Source organism: Mus musculus, chromosome 18, assembly GCF_000001635.26.
Source record: "Mus musculus strain C57BL/6J chromosome 18, GRCm38.p6 C57BL/6J".
In the NCBI taxonomy this organism is placed as follows: Eukaryota; Metazoa; Chordata; class Mammalia; order Rodentia; family Muridae; genus Mus; species Mus musculus.
Window position 1 is genome coordinate 75464853 of NC_000084.6, and position 27949 is coordinate 75492801.

Genomic DNA, 27949 nt, shown 5'->3' on the forward strand with positions numbered 1-27949 from the left:
GATCATTTCCCATGGATCCAGCCAATAAATCTCCCCTCCCCGAGGGGAGCCCAGAGCCCAGCCTACCTTGGGCTTCTTTTGGCCCCAGCTAGGCTGCCAAGCAGACCCCTCCCCCTGCTCTGGGAAGTCAGGTCCTCCTGGCAAGGTGCCCTTGAGGAATATCCTGCATTACTACCCACACCCACCTCAGCTCGGCCTTTCCCGAGGTCAGATTTCCCCGGAGCCAAAACAATGCGAGCAATCGAATGCTCACTCACGCACAAAGTTCAGAGAGTGTCTCCCTCATTGTTGCACAGAGCAGTTTCATTTCCTGAGGAGCCTGACTTACTGCCCTCTGTTCCCCCCACTGTGCCTGTCTGCCTCCTCTGGCAGCCCAGCTTGCTGCTTGCTGGTCTGTGAGGGCTCTCTCTTCACAGGCAGACCCCTCGGGGCCACCACGCATGGAGGGACAGGTGGAGGGGACAAGCTGAGGGGTACTACAGGTATGAAGGATTCCAGGCAGAGTGCCCCCCAATCCCTGCCTCAACTCCTTTGCTCCACTCCTGACCTGTGTCTGTGGCTGCAGGATTCTGAGGAGGGCAGGAGGTGAGTTACCAATAGAGATAGGCTGGGGATGAGAGAGGGAAGGTAGGATGTTTGGGGGAGGGAAGGAAGTGAGGAGACTGCAGGCACAAAGCTTTGTTGAAAAATTCCCCTGCCACAGGAATTTCCAATCAAGCCCTTCAAGTAAGGGGCCCAGCGGGAGGCGTTTAATAATCACCCAAGGGAGTCTAGAAAACACGCTCCTGAGGCCAGAAGGTGATTGGTGGCACAGAGGGGCTGAATAGTGAGCCTTGAAGGTCATAGCTGAAAGGTGCAGGACCAACCAGACCCAGCTGGGCCAGGCTGGCCCAGAGAAGCCAGCTGCCACGGGGGAGACCCTGCCATACTCCAACTCGGTCAGTCGGGTCAGTCGCTGGAAGTTCCCGAGTGTGGAGCCCTCCCAGTCACTTTGCCTAAGGTCCTGGGCTAGGTGACTGTACACTGAGAGTTCTGTTAAGGCTAATGGGGTGTCTTACAAGTTGTGACTTCTAGAGTCTTTTTACAATGTTTTATAGTTCTCAGTGTGTAAATCTTTTACTTTACTATGAGTTAAGTTTAGTCCAGGCATTTTAATCTTTTGAATGGGATTGTAAATGGGATTGTGGCCTTAATTTCCTTCCTGCATAGTTCATTATCAGTATGTAGAAAGGCAAGTTGGTTTTGCATCATGGGACTTTATTGAATTTGTTTATTTTATTTTATTTATTTATTTAGAGATGAAGTCTCGCCATGCAGCCTTGGGTGGTCTGGAATTTGTTATGTAGATCAGGCTGGCCTCAAACTTACAGAGATCCACTTGCCTTTGAGTACTGGGACTAATGGTGTGTGCCACCATGCCTGGCTTGAGACAGTTTTTTGAAGGATATCTACAGAATTTTTTGATTCAGTCTTGCTCTATCGTCTGAGCTGTCCTGGAACTCATGATTCTACTGTCTTAGCTTGTCCAGAGTTAAGATCACCAGAGAGAGCCACCATGCCCAACTAAATGTTTTATATATATAAGATCATGTTGCCTGTAAATAGGGACAGTTTCCCGTCTTCCTTTTGGATGAGGGTGCCTTTTATTCATGTTTCCTATCTCATTCTTCTGGTGACTTCTAGAACTATGCTTAATATGAATATATAGCGAGTATCCTTGACTGTGATCTTGGATCGGAAGGTTTAGTATCTCGCAAATGTCTACACCAAGCAACCACAACGCTGCAAAGATTCAACACAATCTATATAAGACTCACAGCCTCTCAATTTTACAGAAATAGTTTAAAAATTCTAAAATTCAAATGGAACCACAAAAAAGCCCCAAAATGACTAAAGCAATATTGGCCAGAGAACAAAATTAAAGGTGCCATGGACCCTGACTTCAGAATATATTACAAAGCTACAGTAACCAAACAGCATGATCCTGGCATAAAAACAGACTTCTAGATGCATGAATGGGAATAAAGTTACATACTGACTGAGCCTCAACAAAGGGGAAAGACAGTCTCTCAGTAAGCGGTGTTGGGGAATCCCACATACAGAAGAATGAAACTGGACCCTACCTCACTCTATATGAGTAATAACATAGATTAAACACCGGCAAGACTCTGAAACCATAAAACTATTGGAAAACACGGTGACCAGATGTTTGACATGGACCCAGCCTTGGGTTTGAGGTGTAACTACAAATATAGGCTGTGAAGCAAAACCAGCCAAGTAGACTTACGTCAACCCCAAACCCTTCTGCACAGGAAAGGAGATGATCCACCAAGTGAGCGACAGCTCATGCAATGGGAGGGAATATTATAGACCAGACATCAAGTAAAGTGGCAATGCCCAAATCATCTAAGGCAGCAGTTCTCAACCTTCCTGATGCTGCGACCCTTTAATACAGATCATGCTCTACTGACCCCCAACCATAAAACTATTTTCATTGCTACTTCATAACTGTATTTTTTTTTGCTACTGTTATGAATTGTAACGTAAATATCTGTGTTATCTGGTGGTCTTAGGCAATTCCTGTGAAAGGGTCATTCAGTCACCAAAGAGGCCTGAAACCTACAGGTTGAGAACCACTGGTCTATGACATTTCTAGGACTCAATGGCAGAAAACCTAGGAACAGAGCCAGAAAGTAGGTAAAGGGTTTGAATAGACATTTCACCCAAGAACTCATGGCAGATGGCTGGCAGGTATAGGAGGAGATATTCAATATCAGCCACTAGGAAAATGTTAATCCAAACAGTGAGCTATTTCATTAGTACCTATGATCACAAAACAGGGACTGGTGAGGCTGCAGCAAACCAGGAACCCCTGTATGATGTTTGTGGAATGTAAAATAAGGCTGTAGAGAACTGTACCCAGGCTCAGCAGATTCTAAACAGAACCACATCCCTGGGTTTATTTAGATGACCCGAAATCATGGTTTCCAGACATTTCTGCACCCATTCCGATGTTCACCGCAGTAGTGGTCACAAGAACCATATGGTGACAAACAATTGGACTGGCCATCAGTGCCTGAGTGCAGAAGACATGGTGCGCATACAGACTTGAACATTTATCCAGTGTTCAAAAGGTCAAATCCCTTAATACCAGCTATGTGGATGAGCCTAAAGGATATTACACTCAGTCAAACAAGCCAGCCAAGGAGAGTAATTACTACTGCATGGCTCCAGTCCTATCAGGTGCTATGGTCTGGAGTAGTTTGTTCTTTAAGAGTTTGTGTGTTGGAAGCTTGGGCTTTAGTGTGGCAGTGTTGGGAGTCAGCATAGAACCTTTCAGAAGAGGGAGGCATAATGAGAAGAAATCAGATCCTGTGTGTGTATGTGTGTGTGTGTGTGTGTGTGTGTGTGTGAGACTATCCCCTAAGGGGTGAACACTGTGGCGAGTTCTCCAGTTGTCATAAAAAGAGCAGGCCTGACCACTGACCTCTGCATCACTCCCTGGCTCCCTGTCACTGTTCTGTGATCTTTCTTATGTGCCACCCACTATGGCATGATGGAGTTTCAGGACCTGGTACCATGGAGTTTGGACTTGTAGCCTCCCAAACTGTAAGCTAAATAAATACATAAATAAATCTTCCTTTTTTTTTTTTTTTTAAAGACAAAACATTCAACATCTGGTATGGTAGGAACAGAAACCATGCTAATTCATCAGGTGCCTAAGATCATCAAATTGACTGAGTCAGAGAACGGAGAGATGGTTTCAGAAGGCTGAGGGAGGTGAAGTGGGAGCTCTTTGCTCACCAGTGGGTATAAATGCTGCAGTTGGGTAGATAAATGAGTCTGGAGGTCTGCTCTGTGTTCCGTATATAGAAAATACCACCATATTTACATTTAAGGATCTGTTAAGAAGGAAGATCTCCTGTAAATGTCAGCATTATGATGTTAATTTTTTTCACGTGTGCATGTGTGTGTGTACATATGTGTGTTGTGCATGTACGTATATGTGTGTTCACATGCATGCGAGTATGTATGTGGAGGTCAGGGGTTGATGTTGGGTGTCTTTCTTGATTACTTCCCATCTTGTTAACTGAGGCAGGATCTCTCAATAGACCTAGAGCTTGCGGACTTGGCTAGTCTAGCTCTAACCAGCTGGCTCCAGGGAACCCCATCTCTGCCTCCCCGGCACTGGGTTACAGCTGTGCCACATCTGCTTTGAAATGGGTGTGAGGAATCTGAACTCCAGTCCTTGAATTTGCAAGTGCTTTACCCACAGTACCATCTCCTATCCGAAGAGAGTAAGCTGAAAAGAACATGTTAAGCAAACACAGGATGTGAAGAGGAAGTCGAGAAGGCACATGGGAAAACACACACACATGTATGTCTCCATCTTGGCGCCTTCCTCTTTCTTATTCTTTTTGCTTCCTGGCTGCCACAGGGTAAGCAGTTTTACTTCTTCATGCCCCTTCCTCCGTGATGCTTCTGGCTCACCACAGGCTCAAAAACAACAGAGCCAGATGACCATGGACTGAACCTTCTAAAATCACAATTTTTCCTCCTTTAAATGTTTTTTCCTCACTCAAAGTGCTGTAGTGCTGTGAGACTTTTTTTTTTTTTTTTTTGCAATTGAGAAAAGCCCAGAGTGCCCTATTTCTTCCCCAAGAGGGTACAGCCAAAACCTGGGCGAATGTGACTGCAAGGCAGCGGGTAGCTGGACCCTAGTAGTGGCTCTCTGATTTCCTTTTGTACAAAATGCGGAAAGGCATAGATAGATAGACAGACAGATAGATGGCTCACCACTCAAGTTGACCATGAGAGCAGTGTGGTTCTGTGCTTGTCAAAATGTCCCTCCTGCAAAACTTAACTCATTCAACAAGTGTGCACAGAGGAAGGCCTCACTCACTGCTCCCCGCCTATACAGACCTCTTGGCACCTTCCGGATCTCACACCACAGAGTTTGCACTACCTTAGGTGGTGTGAAAAATCTCCCAGCAGCCAGGGCCAGCACTCCCAACAGTCCTGCTTCCTGCTGGAGGAGCAGGTGACAACAGCAGGAGGAGGGGCCCAGATCATGCAGAAGGAATCGGGAAATCCAGGTCACAGCCCCAGGTCACTGTCCCTTATGTGGAGGTGGCTCATGGCCACGTGGAAAGGAGTGAGCCTCTGAGAAGGGGGCACTTTCTGCTCACTCCGAAGGGACACAAAAGGCCAAGCTGCCCGTGGTCCTCTGAACTGAGGCCCCCCGAAGAGTAAAATCAAGTCAGGGGTGGCTGTGAACTGGATGACTGAGGCATCTCTAAAGTCAAGCATATTCATAAGGAAACAGAGACCACCAGCATAGAGCAGCTCAGTGCTGTGGGTTCAAAAGTGACCCGAGGGGATGTAAGCTCTGCTTTAGGCTGGGATGAGCATACCACCGTCCTATTAGGGGATGCTCGCCAAACACAAGCGCATTCTCATTTTGTTCACACTGCTTATTATAGTCAATTAAAAACTAAGCATGCCTCTTGATGCTGCTCCTTTCCTTTCAGTCCATTTTTCTCATAGCTTTTTTTTTTTCAGAACATGGTCTGAAGAACCTGCCCACACTGCTGGTCTCTCTGCCAGAGCTCCAGGACCCCTCTTCTTGCCACTTCTCCATCGAGGACCTTTGGTTCTTCACCCATCCCTTCCCCGTGTCCTGGTGGAAGCTAAGGGCTGCCAGGGAAGGAGAGGACAGGGATGGGTGGAGTCAGGACTGGGATGGGTGGAGTCAGGACTAGTACCAGCCCCCTCTGAAGGATGCTGGCATGCCTTTCACTTGCTCTTCTGGAGCTCTCTGGAGGCGTCAAATCCCGACTTACCTCCTCTTCCTCTCTCCTCTACACATGACTGTACCATCTCCCTGTTTGTTCTCTCTTACTGGGTAATATCACCCTTGTCTTGCCTTTAGCCTCAGGTGCCCATACATGCCTGACAGAAGTAGTTTCCTTACTCCCCATGGGGCCCTTCGTGGCACTTTAGATCTTTCTGCCAACTACCCTCAGGACTGCCTTTGAGGAGAGTCAACAAGTGACCCAAATAGATGTCCAGAGGCCTAATTCCTGGCTCTCATCCCCACAGTGATTTTCTTTCTGAGTCTCACATCCCAGGGGATGTGGCCATGTGGCTGGGAAATAGGACCTCCATCCTATCTCCCTCCCTTCCATCCCCTATCAGCCAATCCTGAAGGCTGCTGCTCTTAAGGATGCTAGAGCCCCACCCTTGGCTCGATCCCTCCTAGTGGGAGCTGGGATGTTTCCCTGCTACCTGGCTTCCAGTCGGCTTCCCAGTGTCTACTTCTGTCCCCCAACCAGCCACAGATGACCTTTCAGAGTGAGCTTTTATGTGTGAAGGAGCAAGCACCCCAAACTCCCGTCTCCAAAGTCTCTTGGCTTCTCTTATTTTATTATTTTAAAAACTTTTATTCTTATATGTACGATGAGTTTGTGCACACTGCCCGTGGCAGTGCCCAGAGAGGCCACAAGAGGGCACTGGAGTTACACGTGGTTGTGAACTGCCCCACGTGGGTGCTTGGAACTGAACTTAAACCTGAATCTTTAGAGCAGTGAGTGCTCTTATCTGCTGAGCCATCACACCACCCCCTATTTATTACTTTTAAAGTTAAATTTTAGAAGCAAAACATTAAAGGAAAAAAAAATCAGTGGTAAACCAACCAAGTCCAAAGATCCATTCAGTGATATAACACCGTAAACCTCTTCAACTAAAATTTAAGATTACTGAAGTCTGAGTCAAGGCTTATTTCTTAAGGCATGGGGAAGTCATTCTTGTATCTGTAACCCAACTCCATTGCTCTCCTGTGTCTCTCTCCAAGGTATATGCGCAGGGCTTCCTTTAGTACCGACAGGTGGGCAGGGCAGTACCGAGGTCATGCGCAGCCTTTGCTCTTACCTCCTAGAGGCACGCGTAGACGGGGCACACTTTGCTCTTACCTCCCGGAGGCACGTGTAGATGGGGCACACTTTGCTCTTACCTCCCGGAGGCACGTGTAGATGGGGCACACCAGCACTCGGAAGGGCTCGCCAGTGCTGCTCCGCATGGTGCCGAACACCTCACACAGGAAGGTGATGAAGCCCAGCCAGCGCTCCACATCCTGTTGCTGCAGCTCCTCCCGCACAGTGAAGTCCTTCTGTGGAGGCACAAGAGAACGTCAACCTCACTGGGGCTGGGAGGGGCTGGGAGGGGCCCGGGCAGCACCAGCTGGGTCCCAGGATCCCAGCACAGCACAAGGGCGGACTTGGGTTTAAAATGAGGCTAGGAACCACCACTTCCGGTTACCCTGGGTTGGGGGACAAGCTCCTCTTCTGTGAGTTGCTCTGACTTGGCCATCTTCCTCCTTCACAGATGTCTCTCAGCCTGGGCTGGATGTCCCTAAGACTATGGGCTGGGGATGTATATGGTGGTCGTTGAGGTGAGTGTGTGTGTGTGTGTGTGTGTGTGTGTGTGTGTGTGTGTGTGTGTGTGTTGGGAATGGCACCTTTCTCACATTCATTATCTCTAAGTTCAGTTCAGTTCACCTCCTTTGTCTGACTCTCAAATCACCATCCTCTCAGGGAGTGAAGGAGAATGCCACTGGCCCATACAGATCTGCAGTCTACAACTAAGGCCCACTTTAGCCCTTGTGCTAGGCTCAAAGCAGAAGTACAACTCCTGCTCACTACTGCCTAGCACATAATAGAAAACACTGTTAATTTATTAATATTTGGTGTGTGCGCATGTGTGTGCGGTGTATGTGCCATGGTGTGGAGGTCAGGGGATGACTGTGGAGTTAGTTCTCGCCTTCCCCTTACACCTGGCTTGGAGGGGTCAGACTCAGGTCACCAGGCTTTCATGGCCAGTGTTGAGCCAGCATGTCCACCCACCAGGAGAATCTAAAGTCTTCATGAACTCACTCACTTATCTATCCATCTGTCTGTCTATCCATCTCTCTGTCCACCCGTCTACCCATCCATCTGTCCATCTGTCTGCCTGTTCATTCACTCAGTCATCCATCCATCCATCCATCCATCCATCCATCCATCCATCCATCCGTCCATCTGTCCGTCCGTCCGTTCGTTCATTCATTCATCCATCCATTCCATCTATCCATTCATCCATCCATTCCATCTATCCATTCATCCACCCATCCATCTATCCATCCATCCACCCATCCATCCATCCATTAATCCATCCATTCATCTGCCTGTCTGTTCATCCATCCATGCATCCACCTATGCATCCATCCATGCATCCATGCATCCATACATGCATCCATCCATGCATGCATCCATCCATCCATCTGTTTATTAATTCTTCTTTTAAGAATATCATTGTGCTATGGACCAGGCAATACACAAGGGGCCATGATAAAGCATGTTTACCCTGAACTACCTTCACAAGAGGTTCATTGCCGTCAGCCAATTCTGGTAAACTGATTATGGCAGCTCAAAAGTAGGAGTGTTCCTAACTGTAAATCAGTCTTGATGAAGGCTAGGATTCTGAGATGCAGACAAGGGCCTCAGGCAGTCAGGGGACATTGCAGGAAGCAGAACAGAAACCGCCAAGTGCTGAGAAAGGAGGCACGGGGTCAGCAGGGTCTCAGCTTTGTAAGAAGAAGAGGTTTTGGGGGAAGTCTGTCCAACAATGTGTATTTAACATTTTACATTGTCAAGTGGTGCACTGAAGGTAGTTGAAATGGCAATTTTTATATTATCTTATTAAAAGCAAAAAAAAAAATTAAAACTTTCTTGAATGAATGTTCCAGCCGGCAAAATATATACCTCACTTCAGAGGGAATCATGCCATAGAAGAACAGGAGGGGAAATTGAAACCAGGCAGACTTAACTTCGTTAAGTCCAAATAAGCCAGTTAAAGGGTGTTTTTTAAAGAGTTAATCAAAAGCCAGGAAAAATTTTTAGATGAGAAGATATTCAATTTTTATTTAAAAAATTCATTTTGGCTTTTTTTTTTTAACCTTATTGAGATAGGGTTTCTCTGTGTAGCCCTGGCTATCCTGGAACTTGCTCTGTAGATCAGGTTGGCCTTGGACTCACAGATCTGACTGCCTCTGCCTCCTGAGTGCTGGGATTAAAAGCATGTGCCACCAATGGTTGGCTCAATTCTAATTTTTAAAATTCAACCTAAATAATAATTCCATAGTAGTAGTTAGTTAATAATTCAAAATCCAATTACAAAGGACTGGCTAAGACCGTGAGACAGTGAACGAATGGAAGACTAAAAGGTGACCTTCACTTCCTAACTTATACCCTGAAGATTCTTATGTCAATCGTTTTTCCCTTAGCTTGCTAATCAGAGAAAAATTGATTTTTGAAGACAGCATTTGAAGACAGTAAAACTGTGTTTGAAGAATATTAAAACTGGATCGGCAAGATGACTCAGTGGGTGAAAGACATTTGCAACCACGTTCAACCCCTGAGATCTGCAGGTTGGAAGGACAGAATGGAGCCTGGCAGGTGATCTTCTGACTTCCACGTGCACACTGTGGCATGTGTGTGCTCTGCCCCCAACAATAAATAAATGTAAAAACTGTGCGTTAAAAAGATAAACATTAGGAACCAGTAGCATACTGAAAACAGGGTATATTAAATAATGAGCAAGTCAAATTAGCTATGGACAAACACGAAGAGAACTAAATTAGTAATAAAATCAGTGGGTTTTTAAAAAAAAGATAAAGCTATAATTACATACAAAGATAAAATACAATTTATAATAAATAGATAACAGGACAGACTCAAAATGTAGCGAAAGCTATTGAGGCAAGGAGAACCTGGAACACATTACACTGGGATGTTAAGGCAATGATGTCTCTGGCAAAGTACATGGCCCAGGATGAATTACTTTGGTGATTTGAGTAATATAATTAATACATCTAAATTAGGACAATTCACATAGAGAATTGATTCTACTATAATTTCTCAAACATAACATTGTCACCCGATGTAGTGTCAGAAGCAGACAGTTCTCTGTGAATTCAAGGCCAGCCTAGTCTACATAGAGTGTTCCAGGACAGCTAGGGAAGGCTACTTAAAGAGATCCTGTCTCAAAAACAAAAACAAAAACCAAAAACCAAGCCACCATCAACAAAACACTTGTGGGATGTGGTTCAAGCTACACTGAGAGGTCAACATGTTTACTGACTATTCAACTGACTGCTGGGTATTAAACAAAAGAAGAGAACTCGGCGTGCTAACCCATGTTCTCCAGTGTGATAGCTACTAGTCACGTGTGGACGCTGAATGCTTAAAGGGGCTCACTGAACAGTGTGTTTACTTATGAAGTGACAATGGTTTTGAGGACACAGTATGGAAAAAAGAATGTAAAACCTGTCATTTAAAAAGGGTTGGGTAGGGCCAGAGAGATAGCTCAGCAGTTAATAACTCTTGCAGAGAATCTGAGTACACCTCCAGCCCCATTTGGTGGCTCACAACTGCCGGTAGCCCCAGCTCCATGGGAATCTGATGCCATCACAGTCATCTTCACCCACATGTGTGTATCCACACTTACGCATGTGCGCATAAAACAAATATTTTTAAAAAGTTGAGTCTGTGCTGAAATTTTGGATATACTAGATGAAGTAGAACCTCTAATTCCATTTAGAAGTGTGTGAGGAGGCTACGTTGTACTTCTAGCAGACTGTGTTATCCAAAACTCTCTCCAAAGGAATTAGAAAACCATCATTAGCTAAAGAAGATAGAGGAAAGAACACAATATAGACAAAACTGGAAATTAATTAGAAAATAAAAAAAGAAAATTGCATACAAAAGCCAGAAGGAAGGATTAGAAAAGATTTACTATGAAAACCAATATGGAAGAAGGTAAGGCAGGGTCAAATCTGACTCTGTTAAAGTCGAAAGACGCATGCAGCGAATGCTTCAGAAAAATAAATATCATCTACGTTACTGAAAAAAAAGGGAAGAACTCAAGACCAGGAAGGATGAAAAGACATGAACTAAAATCAAATTATGAAAGAATTACCTTTATAGGGAGGTCTCTAAAGTTATGACTTTTTAATAGGGAAATTCATCCAAGCTTATTTGAAAAGCGAGATAATTGTTGTCATTTGGAAACGAACCCAAAAGGCTCAGGAAAGGGGGGCTTGCCAGCTGGTCATTTACAGGCGACATCTCGCAGTCAGTCATAAACAAGGAAGCGCACTGGCTGACCTCTCTAATGTGGATGGATGGGGCAGTCCTAAATGAAATGCCAGCGAGTAGACCCATTATAACAAGTACACTTTCATCCCAGGAAGGCTGTAATGATTTAGCATCAGGAAATCTATAAATGCAATCTATTACATCGAGGGGTCTGACTGAAAAACAGTGGCAATGCCCATGGGTGGAAGGAGAGAGAAAATTATTAGATTATATGTATGAAAAACCCAAGAGAACCTCTAATAAAGATTAATCAGGGTTTAGTAACTAATTAATATGAGTATCTAGATATTAAATTAATATATAATAAAGTCAACAGCTTGCTTTCCTGACACAATTTACCAGTGAGATGTTTTAATGATCAAAAACTAATTTATAAAAGCCTAACATGAGCTTGTGTGTGTGTGTGTCTGTCTGTCTGTCTGTCTGTCTGTCTGTGTGTGAGGGAGCAAGGGCAATGGATATAAAGACTTGATTAAAAAAAATGACCTTAAAAGTAACTTGAAAGAATAATAAGGAAAAGTCCCTAGTCAAGACACAACAAAAATTGGAAAGGGCTGTATTACTTTTAATTTATTCCAAAGCCTTAATAATTAAAAGGCCATGGGACTGACCAAGCATGGAGAGCTAGATCAGACAGCCCAGAAGCAAATTTGGCATCCACAAGGGTTTATCATATGATCCCCAGAGGGCCACAAATCAGAGGTAGAGGAGATACAGCATCAGGACCACGGCTTTCCGATATCAGGGAGGAAAGAATCTACAGTTGCCCTTCATCCCGCACCCTACGGTGAACTCTAGGAGGAGTAAAAAGCCAACTGAGAAAAATAAAAACCTGAAGAGAGTGAAGTGGAGTGAAATCACACTTCTGGGTGGAGAGAGGTGGGCTTTACAGGGAAGCAGCAGAGGCCGCACAAAACAGCTACTGATGAGGGAGATATCAGGCCATCAGGAAATAGGACGGAGGGTAATTGCTTAATATATAGCAGCAGTTCTCAACCTTGGGGTCAAACGACCCTTTCACAGGGGTCACATATCAGATATCCTGCATATCAGATACTTATATAACAATTCATAACAGTAGCAAGATTGCACAGCTATGAAGTCACAATAAAATAATTTTATGGTGGTGGTGGTGGTGGTGGTGGTGCCACCACACAGTGAGGAACAGTATTGAAGGATCCTGGCATTAGGAAGGTTAAGAACCAGTGATATATAGGATGTTCAAATTTGTAACAACAGCACCAAGCCTACCATAGACAAATATAGAGGACATTAAGAGGTGGGCTACTGGTCAAAACAAAAAATTGCCAATAAGTATGTAGAAATGGCTGTGCACAGTGGTTCAGATCTGTAAGTCTGAGACAGAGGCAGAGAAGATTCGTTGCAAGTTTTAGGTCAGCTTGAGCTACATAGGGAGATCCTGCCTCAGGAAAATCTCCAAAGAACACAAACTTAATACTGGTAGTAGTTAAATGAATGAAACTACACTTTCATCTGTCTGCTATAGAGTAAAAATTTTAACCATCAGTGTTGGTGAAGATTAAGAGCAATTCTTATATATGGGCAGTATACATTTTTCTTATATATGGGCAGTATACATTTTTCCTGAGGAACCTTAATTAACCTTAACAGTCGTCTGGCAATTGCACCTCTGGGTGTCTATCATGAAGTAATAATGAGGACGGGAAAAGTATTCTTCAGGGGCCAACAAGAGGGCTCATGGAGCAAAGGAGCTTGCCTCCAAGTCTGACTATCTAAGTTCGATTCCACATGGTGGAAGGAAAGCGATGTTTCCTACGAGCTGCCCTCTGACCTTCACATACAAGCTACGACACGTGCATGTGTGTGAGCACACATAAACTGAATGTAAAGATACCTTGAAACAGGCTTAACATAAAAAGTCAAGAGTCAAGAGTCTGAGCAGCCAGTCAGACAATGGTTGAATCAGTGATGACCACGAGGTTTGGCTTGTCTGGTCTATACCTTTGATCCCAGCACTGTGAGTTCAAGGCCAGCCTAGTCTACAGAGTACATTCTAGGACAGCCACTGTTACAGAGACCCTGTTTCAAACAAACAAACAAACAAACAAACAAACAAACAAACAGGAAAAAAGAAAGAAAAAGGAAAAAGAAATTTATAAAAAAATGTATAGAAGTACGAGACAATGTTTGTCTAACACTAAATGAAAACAGATAGTATATATTATTATCCACAGATACAGCTTTTAAAAGGACTGTTCAAAAATGTTTAATATGGTGGCTTCCAAAAGGTGGAACTGGGAGTGGCCTTTATTCTTTCTTGTATTTATGGCTTTTTCTAAATTTCTATAATCATTTCTTTTCATAACCAGAAAAACAGGTACTGAGTGTGATGGTTGCTTTCCTTGACCCCTCCCCCCTTTCTCCTTTTAAAAGTAGGACAGTGGAAGTCTTGGGGTGATTGGCAGCTGGCACTGATTCACTGATTTCTACCAGATGGGGTGTGAACAGGCCTCACCTAGAGGCCGGAGCCTCGCCTGTGTGTCTCCTCCTGACACCTCACCTACAGGCTGTGTGTCTCTTCCTGACAAGTGTTAGAAGTTGCCAGCTTCCCTCTTTACACAAAGAGCCCCTTTCTGCCAGCTGAGACAGGCCTGTCCTTGGGTCTTGACTCTGCCCCTAACCTCAGCCTCTTACATCCAAGAGCAGCAAGGGGCCTCTCAGCTCAGGGGCAGTTATTTCAAAGTCTGCTATTTGGCTCTAGGTTCTCATCTGACAGGCAGGCTCCCTCCCAGCAACCCCTGGTGCCTTTCCCCAAACTCCAAGGCTACCATTTAAGCCCGGTTTCCTGCCTAAAACTATTTATTGACGTACTGCTATTTCCTGCGCACAGCCACATCAATAAGCCCTGAAAGCCATTCAGTGTCTCAGGTTTCTCAAGGCATTCTGGGAAATTCTTCCCACTCTGGATAACCACATGAACTCTGGTGTGGTAGAATTCTGTGGCCAAGCCAAAAACAGCTGTGTACAGGCAGAGTGGGGGGAAAACACAGTTCCCCTACCCACTCGACCCCTGTGGGCAGGCCAGCCACAGCAGGACGATGATGCTGTAGCGGGGACAGGGGTGGGGGTGGGGGTGGCTGGCGTAAGGACCACAGTATATTTTTGCACTTCCTGAGGCTGACAGACAACCCTGCACCCTGCACACTGGTCTCACTTTTTAAAAAACAATTGACCAAGGGAGAGCTGCCCATCCAAACTGGACTTCCCCAGTGGCTAAAGTGCTTCTGTTCCGAGGTATACTGCAGCCTCGCAGCCACACCCCCTACCTCCGGGAGGGCTGGGGATAAAGTACTCTGTTAGTAACTGCTGGCAGGAAGTTTTTTTTTCCCCTTGTAAAGTTGGGATGGATGTGGGAGAGGTAGGTAATGGGGAGTGTGTGTGTCCGGGATGGGGGATGTGGGCAACTCAGGGCTGTCCAGTATCAGCGGCTCTGACATTCTTCCATGTAACTGGTGGGAGCTAAAATGAGTTATTGGATACAGTTTTTTATATTGGAAAGAGGAAAGAAATGCTCAACTAGAATTCACTCCTTTCTTTTTTCTTTTTTTTCTTTTTTTTTTTTTTCTGACTCCGACTTTTTCTTCCTCCAGGGTTCTCCTCCCAACTCTCCTGAGTCGGGTCCCTCTGACTGTCTGCTTACAAAAGCAACCCCCGTTAACCCCCACCGCACCCTACTCATCCCTACTTCTCTTGTCATCTGACACAGGCTAAGGATCTACTGACCCTTAGCCAGGAACTCACAGGACAGGGGTCCACGCCATGCCTCGGGGGTTGTACCTGGTTTATGGGAGGTGCTCAGTTGTTGAGTGCTAACTGGACAGATAACTGCTCTATGACAAGTGACTGGGCATCTCTTCGGTGAGACGCCCAGGCTGATGCTCATCCTTTCACCCAAGATTTGAGAGTAGAAAGGAGGATGTTTGCCCAGCTCACCTTTCCTTTGCTTTGTGTGTCTGCTAGTTTCCCTCTCTCACTTCTTACCTACATCTCTCCATGCCAGCGTGTGCTAGGTATGACTCACGGTACATTTCACTTTGGTGGGCTATACTGTCGACATTTGCTGTTCCTCTGCCCAGTCTTAGACTGTTTCCTTTCTCTATGTTGCTGCATGGAAGGTCACACCACTGTGCTATGCTGTGTGTGTATGTGTGTGAGTGTGCGTATGTGTGTGCGTGCATATGTGTACGTGTGTGTATGTATGTGTGTACGTGTGTGTACATGTATGTATATGTGTGTATGTGTGTGTACGTGTGTGTATGTGCGTGAGTGTGTGTGCATGCATGCATGCATGTGTGTGTATGTGCGTGTGTACATGTGTATATGTGTGTGCATGTGTGTGTACGTGTGTGTACGTGTGTGTGTGTACATGTGTGTGTACGTGTGTGTATGTGAATGTATGTATGTGTGTGTGTGCATATGGGTGTGTGTGTGTGTGTGTGCATGTGTGTGCATGTGTGTATACGTGTGTGTGTACGTGTGTGTATGTGAATGTATGTATGTGTGTGTGCATATGTGTGTGTGTGCATGTGTGTGTATGTGTGTGTACGTGTGTGTGTGTATACGTGTACGTGTGTGTCTGTAGTCACCTGTGATTCTGGTCACTTCCTCCCACCTGGAATTTCTCCTTTGGACTGCTTGTCAAGTCTGTATTCCTCACTTGCCCACAGAAACTCAAGTGTCTCCTCATTGCTCTGGCTCTACATCTCAGCCCAGGCCCTGCCACCTGCACCCAGGAGAAAGCTGTTGTCCCAACCAAGTCATTATCATTGGGGAAGCCCAGGGAAGGAGGCTCCTGCTCAAAAGCCCCATGGAAGTCTTTCCTTATGCCAGAGGCATCAACAGTAAAGAGGGGAGGGGATCTCCAAGCTTAGGTCTTCTCAGAGACCAGGGATGCTAGCACAAATCAGGTCATTTCTGGCCCCAGAAGAGCCCACTGTTCTAGTTCCCATTTCTCTTGGGACTTAATGCTTTAGAATCCTCAAGACTTGGGGATGTTAAGCTACTTGAAGTTGGTTTCTGTGACTGGTGACAAAAAGAACTGATTCATGTAACAATAGACCCCTTTGACATAATAGGCTCCTGTCCTCAGAGAAGAATCACTATTACTCAGTATGAGGGAGCAGAGTTGGAACAGAGAGTTGGGTGGCACTGGCTGCCTTCCCTAGGCTATGGTGTCAGGAGGGGAAAAGGGGACCTAGCTTGGATCTCAGACAGACCTCTGCTTTCTCATATCTACTCAAGGAAGCATGTAGTAGGGCTCCCCAGGGCTTAGCATTAGTCTGATCAAGTCAGCCTGTTCTCTTTGGTATCAAGAGTGCCATGTGTCATGTATCTGGCACCCAGAAGGCATTTAATAAGTGGCAGGGCTTTCTGGGAGAAGTCTCCCGAGCCATCCTGTCTACCAAAGCCTTCCCTAGACTTTGACATTTCCTCTTTCTGGAAGGTTCCAGTCAAGGGACGCAACTGCTGGACTCTAAGCTGGTCACCTTGGCCACCTCCTAGATCTGGATGGTGGCGTTGGTTTAGTCTTTGGGGACATGGATACCACATCTGGCCAGGATGTTACAGAATAGAGCTCGGACTCTGGCAGTTACCTACTTTGTTCATTATTGTGTCTGTAGGAGAAGGTATCCCAGAAGACTGGTGTGAACAAAGGATTGTGGCCTCTGCCAAAGACTGGTTGCTTGCCTTGGATTTCTTATATCTGTTAGCCCTGAGCCACTGGCTGGGTTTCTGTATATCATTTCTTATCATAAAACCTGGCTCTTTCCCCATTACATTTGACCCACACCCATCACCCAATAACAGCTCCTGGTGACTTCAATGCTTCACTCTGCTCTGAACCATGACACTTATGGGTTTCACTTGTCAGTGACAGAATCTTTGCAAATGAAAACGGGCACACAGGGCTTCAATGGGCTTCCTTAAGCAGGGTCCAGAGATGTAGTCACAGGAAACACAGGGCAAAGCCACAATGTCAGAACTGCTCTGCCAAAGAGGCTTCTGCCTAGTGTATACACCTACTATATACTCTCTAGCTTCTGCCTAGTGTATACGCCTACTGTATACTCTCTACCATAACAAGGGCCTCTGACTGACACAGCAAAGGTGGCTTCTAGCAGGCCCTACTGTCTTTTATAATGATGTGGGCCTAGAAGAAGACAGAGAGCCCCTCTCTCCTACTAGCCAATCCCCAAAAGTCGGAGTGGGGTTGTGACTGGCTCTGCTTTACACATGGCCCTCCTTCAGACCGATCATGCACTTATGAAGGCATTGATTGGCCAGCCCTAGGTCTCGCAGCCTTTCTGTGTAGGTCTACAGGGTAGCTGTAGACCCCTGGATAAAGGACAGAGACAGTAAAGCCACTGCAAACACAGTCACCATCAGGTGGCTGTCACATATGCCTCAAACTCTCCTGGTGGTCAACGTATCAAGACTTCTATGTGCTGTTGTAACTGTGGTTCGATGTCACCTAACAAACAAAAAAGAATTCCATAAGAATGCTCTTGAGTCTGTTCTAATCAACACACACACACACACAATATGCCCCAGATGCCCCTTTAATGACTGGAGACGTTCTCTGAGACCGCTGGCTCTTGGTACTAAGGTTGTGAATGCTTTCTTCCTAGGGCTTGCCTCCAGGGTAAGGACCCACACCCCACACCGTGGCTGGGAAATGCCATCAGCCCCTTCCAGATGATGCTAGATCATTCTAGAGACATTTCCAACTGTCCCGGGCTGTGAGCACCCAGACTATTTCAGTTGGTGAAATCAGGTCAGGTAGGCTGGGCCCTGCTGATGGCAGCAGGGCGGGGGAGTGGTGCTGGGGTGCGGGAGAAGCCGAGAAGCCGGGCTGATTCAGTGGGAATTCTGTCTCACACTTATGCAGGCGTGAAGCCTCATTCTCAGGCAAGGGGAGCCAGCACCTGCTGTGGCTATGGCCTTGAGAAGCCCTCCACAGGGCTGGAAGTTTTCCTTTCAGCGGAACCAGAGGAGAGAGCTGAGCTGTCTGAATATGATGATGATATATACTCAGATACAGTGGCACCTGCCTCCGCTACAGGGAAGACATAGCTACAGGTAACCAGCCCAGGGCATAGAGGTCCACAGAGCAGGGGGCAACTGTCTCACTGTCAGTCCAAAGTGGCTATGACTGTCCTACTGTGTGCATTCTTATGGTGCCCTCTCCATGTTTACCTGGCTCTACCACTTGGCATCTCACTGGGGTGGGAATGGTCAGCTACCTGGGTCTGACCACTGTCTGAGGTTGGCAGGAGGAACAGAAGCCTGGCTCTGCTTTCTACTCCTTGAGGTAAACTTTAAAACAGGCCTTCTCATGAACACGGTGGCAGGCTACCCCTATCCTGTTCTTCTTTCCAGGTTCCCTTGAAGAAAGGTCTGGGTTGCTGTCTCTTGAATCAGGGTTCCTCCCTGTTGGACTCTCATCTTGCTAGGACAGTGGCCAACAGCCTAGAGTCAGGTGTTTACCAGGGACCAGGACAAATAGGTGAGAGTCAGCCTTCTTGCCAAATTCACTGAGGGATGGGGAATATGGCCAGTGTGCGTGTGTGTGCACAAGTGTGTGTGTGTGTGTGTGTGTGTGTGTGTGTGTGTGGTCAGTCTAAGGAGCAAGCCAATTGCAAAATAAAGGCAAAGTTACCTAATCGTCTGTGCCTTTGCCTTTTCTTTCTTCCTTCCTTCCTTTTGTCCTTCCTTCCTTCCTTCCTTCCTTCCTTCCTTCCTTCCTTCCTTTCTTTCTTTCTTTCTCTCTCTCTTTAAAAAAAGATTTATTTATTTATTTATTTATTTTCTGTATGCGAGTACACTATAGCTGTCTTCAGACACAGCAGAAGAGGGCATCAGATCCTATTACAGATGGTTGTGAGCCACTGTGTGGTTGCTGGGAATTGAACTCAGGAACTTCTGAAAGAGCAGTAGGTGCTCTTAACTGTGGAGCTATCATCTGTATGATAGGAAGCTCATATCCAAAGATACGTAGGCAATGGAGTGATGTGAGTCTGAACTGGCCTCCTCTGAATACATAATAACAATGATACCCATTCTCTAATGTGAGAAACTGAGTCAGGCAGCAGCCAAATATGGACAGAGTTCTGTATGAGGAATTTTGAGTTGGGTAGGAAGCCAGGTCCTCCCTCAGACCTTACTAGAGCTTTCTCTCAGAGTTCCACCAGCACTGGGTTTTACTCAGTGGCCTGGATCTCCAACCCCAGGTAGGGATGCTACCTGGGAATCTGCTGTTGTGCTAGTTACAAGCCATGCCTTAGGAGCTACTGGTAACTGAAGGACTTCAGAAATCCTTTTGCTACAGCCCAATTGCTGCTGAAACTGTCCCGAAGGTTAGTGGTAAAAATAGATGATTATACAGGCGTTATTAAACTATTTATAGAGTTTGAGAAAACCCCTCGTAATGCTCATGAAAAGATCTGGCGTATACTGGGGATTCCAGAATGACTCAGTCCTTAGTCCAAACCCACCCGTGACGTTAAACTCTACCGCAAATGAAGTCTTCAAAAGTCACGCTAACAGTTACAAGGCATTATCCCTTGAAGAAGTTCCAAAGGAAGTGTACACATCTTTGTAGCAAGCCATATCCTAGAATGTTTCCCGGGTGACAGTTAAGCAATAGGCCTGGGTGAGGCTCATTCAGAAACAGCTGGGAAGAGGAAAAAGGACACAACGTTTGCAGGCTTGGGGAGGGCCAACAGGCTTGGGAGCTGGGGATGTTGGTTTGTATGGCCCGGTCTTCAAAGACACAGCTGGCCATGCTTGTGCTGGCTCCATCTGAGCAGACCTCTAATAAAATGTGTACGTTTGCACCTACTCAACTGGACATGGTGATGTTCTGCTCTGTACAGGCTGGCAGGATCGGGGTGCACCTAAGGGGGTGCTCAAGCCACCTTGATGAGTCCTGAGTTCTAATCTGAAAACCAGATGCGTGAGGGGCAGTGGGTGAGTAGAATCATAATTCCCGGTTCCCAGGGTTCCAGAGGCTAGAGGGTCTGTATCAAAGGGCTGCACATACACCCTAGGCTGAGTTTGAAACATAAATACTGGGCTGGAAAGATGACTCAGTGGTTAAGAGTACCGACTGCTCTTCTGAAGGTCCTGAGTTCAAATCCCAGGAACCACATGGTAGCTCACAACCGTCTGTAATGAGATCTGACGCCCTCTTCTGGTGCATCTGAGGACAGCTACAGTGTACTTAGATATAATAATAAATAAATCTTTAAAAAAAGAAAAAAGAAAAAGAAATACTACTGTGGAAAAAAAGAGGCATGCAAACCACTGTGTATCAAAATACATACCATAACGTAAAAGCCAAGCAGGCCTGGAACAGACTCCTCACCTGACTCCCAGTGAACCTAATCTCCTTGTGTGGAAAGGAAGCTGTTGTGTAAGGTCCCCTGAAGATTGAAGCATCTCCCTCTTCAGGGAAACTCAAAACAGGAAGGCAAACTCCAAGGAGCTTCAGGAAGTCCTTGAAATTGACCAGACTTAGACTCACTAGGCCCTTCTTAGCCAGAGTAAGCAACAAAAGCCAAGAGCCCCGAAGACTCTGAGACCAGGCCAGCTGCCCAGAAGAAGCAGAAACCAGCCAAACTGCCTGGAAGAGGTTAGACCAACACCTGGAGAAGAACCCTCTCCAACCTGCTGAGCTGCCTACAGGCTGTGCACTGCACTCCAGGTTCCCCACTTTGTGAGCTGTCACTCATGCTGGGGTGGGCTTTGGAGATACAGCTGTCTTTGAGTCATTTCTGCCCCTGTAAGTAACTCCGCACCCACATTCCCTAAATAACCCCAATAACGGATTGCTTCGCTAAGCTGGACATTGGTGTGTCCATACTATGGACTATGGTGGACTCCCTATCTAGAGTGATTAGACGTGCATGTCCCCATACAAAGTTCTGTTACACAACTGAATCAGATGTGGAGAGAATGCACATCTCTTGGCCAGGCATGGTGGGGATTGATGTCGGATTGGCAGAGAGGCATTAGACCAGCACACAGTTGTTAATACTGGAGACTTAGGGTACAGGGCCAGCAAGCCTGAGGGCTACGGTTAGCACTAGTTTCTGCGTGCATACACTATCTCCTTGGCTAAACTGTAAATCACTTGGATGTCTTCTTCCTCGCTGCCCCTCTCACATGTCTAGCAGATCAGAGGCAGGAGAGTGGCGGCCTTCAAGATAATCCCTATGATGGATATACTAAGTGAATGCCTGGGTAAGTGGACTGGTTTCGGAGCGTTCTAGGGTGCCAGAGCCTTCCTTCCTCCTTTGGCTCCTAGGAAACTGGCTCCATGTTATCGTTGGCTATTCTCTTTTCCTGCCACCACCTCCATCTTCTCTAAGCAGGGCCTTCACTCTTGTTACAGCCTGCTCTTGCATGGCACATGGTATGACGCTCCATGCGTGCGTCTGTGTAGGCTCAGTGCCTCCTGCATGGGACCTGCAAACTCCAGGGAATCTGACCACTGGTTTGTGTGCCAATATCCATCCTTTAGGTAGGAGAACACAGGCCCTCAGCAAGCACTAATGCATTAACTGGAGGAGTAAATGTCGGAGGCAGGAAGAATGGCAGGTCCAAGGGAAAGATGTTTCTGCATAGGAGGGAGGTAGTTTTCTGGTCCCCTTTCTATGGGATAGACTTCTTGCTTAGCTTTGGTAAAATACCAGAGAAGCAGGAAAAAAACAAAAAAAACAAAAACAAACAAACAAAAAAACCCAAAACTAGTTGATACTGGCTTTGAGCTATCAAAGATTTGGTTTGTATGCACATTGGTGTTTTGCCTATATGTATACACAGATATAGATATATATGTGTGAGGGTATCAGATTCCCTGAAACTAGAGTTAAAGGCAGTTGTGAGCTGCCACGTGGGTGCTAGGAATTGCACCAGGTCCTCTAGGAAGAGCAGCCAGTGCTCTTAACTGCTGAGCCATCTCTCCAGCCCAAGAAAATGTCTTAAGGGAAACGTAGCTGCTGGGATGGGAAATGTATCCCATGTTTCTTCAGAGTCTCACTTGCATTTGTGCACATGGAAGAGAGGCCCCACTGGGTACCCATCTGGAGACCCAAGAAGAGATCAGAAAGGGGTTGCTATCCTCATTAAGAGATGCTTCGGTTGAGAGATCAGGAAACATTATCTTGGGACATTGTAACTTTTGGGCAAATTATTTCCCTCATTTGGTCTTAGTTTGGTTATCCAATAGGATAAATCCTATTGGGCCCATAATTTGTTGTGAAGGTTGAATGGGACCACAGATACCCAATCATATTGGGAGAAGAGAGAACACTCAGCGAAGCTGGGTGTTCGTGTTTATGGCCAGAGATCACACCTTGCTGACTAGGTTACTAAGTCCCAGCTTGGCTTGGCCTTTCATGACATGCATTGCTGACAGACACAGTGAACAGTCATGTAGTCATGTGACTCAATGCTGCCTACTGGTATCATTTATTCTTTCAAGTCCCTGCTTTTGTAACCAGGGTGCCTCCTGGCAGGACACACGCTGAGTGGTGAGAAAGGCCACATCTGCCTTGAGTCTGTGCAGCTTCGCCTCACAGTGACATTGCTGAGACTTAAGTCTAGGTTTATCGCTTTCTGAGGGGAGCTGACCCAGTGCTTTGGAGGCCTCTATCAGTTTGGTGCCAGTCAAAGCGCCATTCTCATCCCCTTTAGCACTGTGTCTGCTGGAGACACAATGACCCCCGAAGAAATCCACTGTCTAGAGACAGGCAGCGTTGCAACAGACTATGACTGTCCCCTTTAAGACTCCTGTTGACACCAACCAAAGAGTACACATGGCTTCAGCTGCATATATAACAGAGGATGGCCTTGTCTGGCATCAATGGGAGGAGAGGCCCTTGATCCTGTGAAGGCTCGATGCCCCAGTGTAGGAGAATGTCAGGGCAGTGAGGTGGGAGTGAGTGGGTGGGTGTGGGAGCACCCTCATAGAAGCAGGGGGAGGGGGCATGGAATAGGGGTTTTCCGGGGGCGAGAAACTGGGAAAGGGGTTAATATTTGAAGTGTAAATAAATAAAATAGCTCCCCTCAAAAAGAACAACAATAACAGCAACAAAAAAGATTCCTGTTGAAATCTGTTTGCAAGTTAAATTTGATGTTGGAAGTAGGGTCTTTGAGCATTGGTTATTATGGGCCTGATGCCTTTTCACAGAGGTGATATAATAGTTTGAATAAAACGGCCCCCATAAGCCCATAGGGAGTGGCATTATTAGGAGGTGTGGCCTTGTTGGAGTAGATGTGATCTTGTAGGAGGAAGTGTGTCACAGGGGGTGGGATTTAAGGTCTTAGACATTCAAGCTTGGCCAGTGAGTCTCTGTCTCTTCCTGCTGCCTGCCGATCCAGATGTAGCACTCTCTGCTACTTCCACAGCTCCATGGCTGCCTGCATGCCACCAGGCTTCCCGCCATGATGATAATGGTCTGAACCTCAGAAATGGTAAGCCAGCCCTAACTAAATGCTTTCCTTTATAAGAGTTGCCACTGTCATGGTGTCTCTGCACGGCAATAGAATAAGACAGACGGTGAGGCCATGTGAGAACTGCCTGTTACAGGGAGTCTACCTCACACTTTCTTTCCTCATGAGCTCGCTTGCCCTGAAGTCTTCTGTCATCTAACAAGGTAGCACGAAGCCCCTCAGTAAAGGCCATTCCCTCCTCTTCGCCTTCCGGCTTCAGAACCGTGAGCTGAAGAAAGATGTCCATAAATGAGTTTGCTTCATTTTGTTATAGCAACAGAAAACAGTCAAGGACACACACTCCCACAGCCCTGGTGAGGCCGCCTCTTGGAACACGGTAAGACTCAGAAACACTGGGAAAATGTTAGGTATCACACCCAATAAGGAAACTTTAATGTAAGGTCCTCCGCAGCGACACGCTGAAACTGTCCTTAGAGACATGGGGGCTGCATGTAGCATGTACTGGCATGTCCAGTGACTGCACTGTCAGATCCAACACCCCAGGATAGGGTGGAGATTACCTGCCCTACCGGCAACCTAGAGACTGTGACCATTTTTTCCTCTTCCATAGATGGCAGACACAGAACCATGGCTTTCTGAAAGGCTGGGCTCAGGATCCGACCGTCTGGGTTTAGGTTGTGATGTCAGCACTATGAACACATCAGCTGTCACGGGTCCAACTGTATTTTTAAATGTGAACAGCCTCGCATGCTTAGCACCACAGACAATTCAATTGCCTTTACCAGATGATGCTGACAAATACCTCCCACTCCAGTGTCCTCAGATAAAAATAACCGCAACTCCCTCCTAGGCCTGCAGAAGAAGGGGACAGGAAGCTGGAGGGATGGGTAGTGTCTGGCACCTCCTGGCCCAGCATGCCCCTAGGGGTGCTGGCTCCGCTGCCCACAGAGGAAGTGCTGTTCCTCCACGTCATGCCATGCTGTAACCGTGGGCAGAGGTCTGCTTACTCCTTCCACGTGAAGTTGGCCCTGCCCAACACAGGGCTGACGTCCTTAGTAAGTACCCAAGGACAGTGCAGAGAGCTAGGTAAGCTCTGGCAGGTCACCTGGCCTTGCTGAGGTCCCTCTGCCCAGCAGTTCATAAGATGTACCCCACCACTTCTCACATGAACTCTAAGCATCCAATTCCTATCCTAGAGGGAGAGAGGGCAGCTTCAGATCCACAAGGGCAGGCCTCACTCCAAGGGGTGATGCTTCAATGGAGACCCTCTTGGGCATCTCTCACCTGGGAATGCCATAGCACCCGAGGCCATGCTGTCAGCCCTCCTCTGCTAGAAAGGCTGTCTCTCCATGAAGTTACCAGTCAAACTACAGGACACATATCCACAACAAGTCATGCTGGCCCATCTCAGCCGATTTGAAACTTGCCTTTTTGTGAGAGAAGCAGGACTCTATAGACAGGAGGCTCTGCAGGCAAGAATCCAGAGGTTTTTGACTCCCCTAGGGTAAACCATTATAGGAAATAGTGGTGGCTCTGGGGACACTTTGATAAGGACACAGTAACTTTCCTCAGGCTGAGCACATCTGATGCAAACTGTCATGCAGGACCCTAAGCCACACTTCTCACTAAGATAAAACCACTAGCTCCCAAGACCCCTTATATATCCACAATCTTGGGGCTTTCAGGGAGTACTATCGCCTATTCCAGAAACTGAGAGTGTGAATTGGCGTCTGCTCTGAGTTTTCCCCAGGGATGGCTTGGGTGGCTATGAGGTACACACATTGGAGTGTCTGGGCATAGATATTAGGTGCCATCAGATAGTCAGGTGGCCTCTGCCTTCTGTTCATGCAGATTAGCTTTCTGCTGTAATGGTCTCAGCCAACTTCCTCTTCCACAGACTCCTGTTGATCTAAAATCATATTTTAGATATGAAATATTTTGCCTTTTTTGACACTAGTCTGTCATGGTTGTTTTCCTGACAATCTACAGTACCGATGACTTATACCATAGGTACCATGATACCTGATGGAGGGCTACGGACACCAGATGGCTTGGCCTTTCCAAGATGGGGCTCGAGCTCATGTTGGGGGGGGTGTGGATTTCCATTTCCTACAAACATTCAACTCTTACACACACAAAAATTAGGGTTTCTCTTAAAAGTCTGAAATACTACCTCACATGGAATTCTCCATTGTCAAAGAGGAAGGTACCTGTCCTCAAGGGCAGAACCTGATTGGGGGATCCAGAAGACAGCAGTTTTGTTACAACTTTCCAAGTCAACCCATGTCTCAAAAGCCACAAGTTATCAAGACCCCTGGACACTTGGAGAAATCAAGTTGGGTAGAAGGTTAGACATTCAGCAGAGTCGAGGGGACTCTGAGGGGGCCTTGGTACCAGAGAATGTCAGTCATGTGTCCCGGTGAACTTCCCATGAAGAAGCATGTCATGGTCTCTTCTGCAAAAACTAACTTTGCCACGGGGGACCAAAATAGTGGGCCAGAATGGGCTTCCAGACCATGGCTCACTCTTAAAGTGACAGTAACATCCACTGATGCAGGGAGTGAAGGGAAGACTAACCACTTAGGATTTCCACGTGGTTACCAATGCCCTCCCAGAACCAGAGCCAGCTCATCTGGAGGACAGGTAGTGCTACAAGCATCATCTGTCCACTCATCTACACCCTGCCCCACCTGCCTTGGGTCTCTCCTTCTGTGGACACTGGTGGGTCTGTCTGGTGCTCCTCTGTCAGATGCTGGTTCTAATGCAGTATGTACAAGGAGCCCAGGGGGAATGAACGTCCTAAGCTGTGCCCCGAGGTCTGCTGAACAATCGGGGAAAACCTACAGCGTTTTGACATACTTGGGTCTGACAGGCATCTCCAGAAAGCATCTGTTTCAATCCTACCTGCTTTCAATCAGCTTAGGTGCTCTGTGAGGCTGCCCTAGTTTTAAATCTATTCTGGGACGAGCATCCCTAAACTTCCCTCCGCATCCCTAACGTCCCTATATGCACCATGTCAAGAGGTTGACTACAGAGAGGCCCATCAGCCTGCTTATCCAGAGCCGCCTGTCAAAGCACATCTTCTCCTGGCCTCACAGTCCCTCCTCTACCCTGGGGAGGCACCGGAGGCCTGGCTTGTCAGATGCAGGCTTGGGCGAGGGTCCTAACTTTTCATTCGTGTCTCTTAGCTCAGCTTTTGTCCTTCCATCTTGACTGTGCTAGACCTACACTGTCCTTGTCTGGGGTGACTCAGCCTCACTCAGGACTCACCCTGTCTCAGCTCTGTACCTAGCTTAGAGGGAACAGATCTGCTAAGGGAGTGGAAATGGGATAAATGAGGTAGCAAGACCCCACGGTATCCTCTTGGGGCCTGGAAGACATTCTTTGGGCCATTAATCGGTAGGTCCAAAGGATCCCAAAGAAGTCTGGGTTTCCTCTCTCTTCTAGAGAGGCAGTGATATGGCACAAAATCTGTTGCAGAGCAGGGAAGACGGTAGCAGGGGTAGAAGGGACCCCAATTGTACTCAAGTGTTGATCTCTCACTGCCGGTACTAAGTGCTCTTGGGCGGCTGGGAGTTCCTCTCGGGATCCTGTCTGTAAGCTGAACTAAGTAGTACAGTACGTCAGACATCTTCCATATGCTTAACCATCTCTCTAGAAACACACGGAACGGTGAATAGGTGGAATTAAACCAGGAATTTGGGCCATTTTTGAGCAACTCCATCTTCCTTTTGTATTTGTGCAGTGACCTCAAAGAAGTATCTGGAAGCCATTTATGTGTGTGTGTTTGGGGGGTGGGGGTGGGGGAGTCAATGAAGGTGAACTTCAACTTGGCTATTTATTAAAAAGTCCACTGGAGCCCATGACCACCCAACATACTATCTCCTACCTGGGCACCTTCATTCTTTGGTATTCCTATAGTTGTCCAAACCTTAAGATATCCAAATCCTTTATATAAAACGGTACTGTGTTTATGACTAACGGTTACATCCTCCTGTGTATACTTTAAACCATCTCTAGATAACTAGTAATGTCAAACCTAAATGCCTACAGATCACTTTGCTACAACATGGCACTCAGTATGTGGAAATTTTAAGTTTTATATTTTGGAACGTTCTAGAATCCTAAAAAAAAAAAAAAGTTTCTTTCTGCTTGCAGTTGGTTGAACTGCAGAGGTAGAACCCAAGGATGCAGAGGGCCAACTGCGTTCTGTTTACCCGAGACACTGTCGTGGAGGCAGGGGACATCTTGTCACC

General features: G+C 46.6%; 1 protein-coding gene and 1 long non-coding RNA gene across 9 annotated transcripts in view; one reads left to right on the forward strand and one right to left on the reverse strand.

Moving 5' to 3' along the window:
* Ctif (CBP80/20-dependent translation initiation factor) overlaps nt 1–27949 on the reverse strand; it is a 266492-nt gene that overhangs the window by 33648 nt on the left and 204895 nt on the right. For all 6 annotated transcript variants that reach the window (NM_201354.2, XM_006525973.4, XM_006525967.4 and 3 more), the window contains one exon: nt 7013–7168. In NM_201354.2, coding sequence (NP_958742.2) covers nt 7013–7168 — 156 coding nt within the window. The remainder of the gene's footprint in view (nt 1–7012; nt 7169–27949) is intronic.
* Nucleotides 77–27821, forward strand: Gm52357. Of its 3 annotated transcripts, XR_003952656.1 has the most exons (4): nt 77–585; nt 17864–18014; nt 18124–18741; nt 20111–27821. It is a non-coding gene; the product is annotated as a predicted gene, 52357 (long non-coding RNA). The 3 variants fall into 3 exon arrangements; XR_003952654.1 differs by lacking the exon at nt 20111–27821 and having other exon boundaries at nt 18124–18950; XR_003952655.1 differs by lacking the exon at nt 20111–27821 and having other exon boundaries at nt 17864–18009; nt 18124–18950.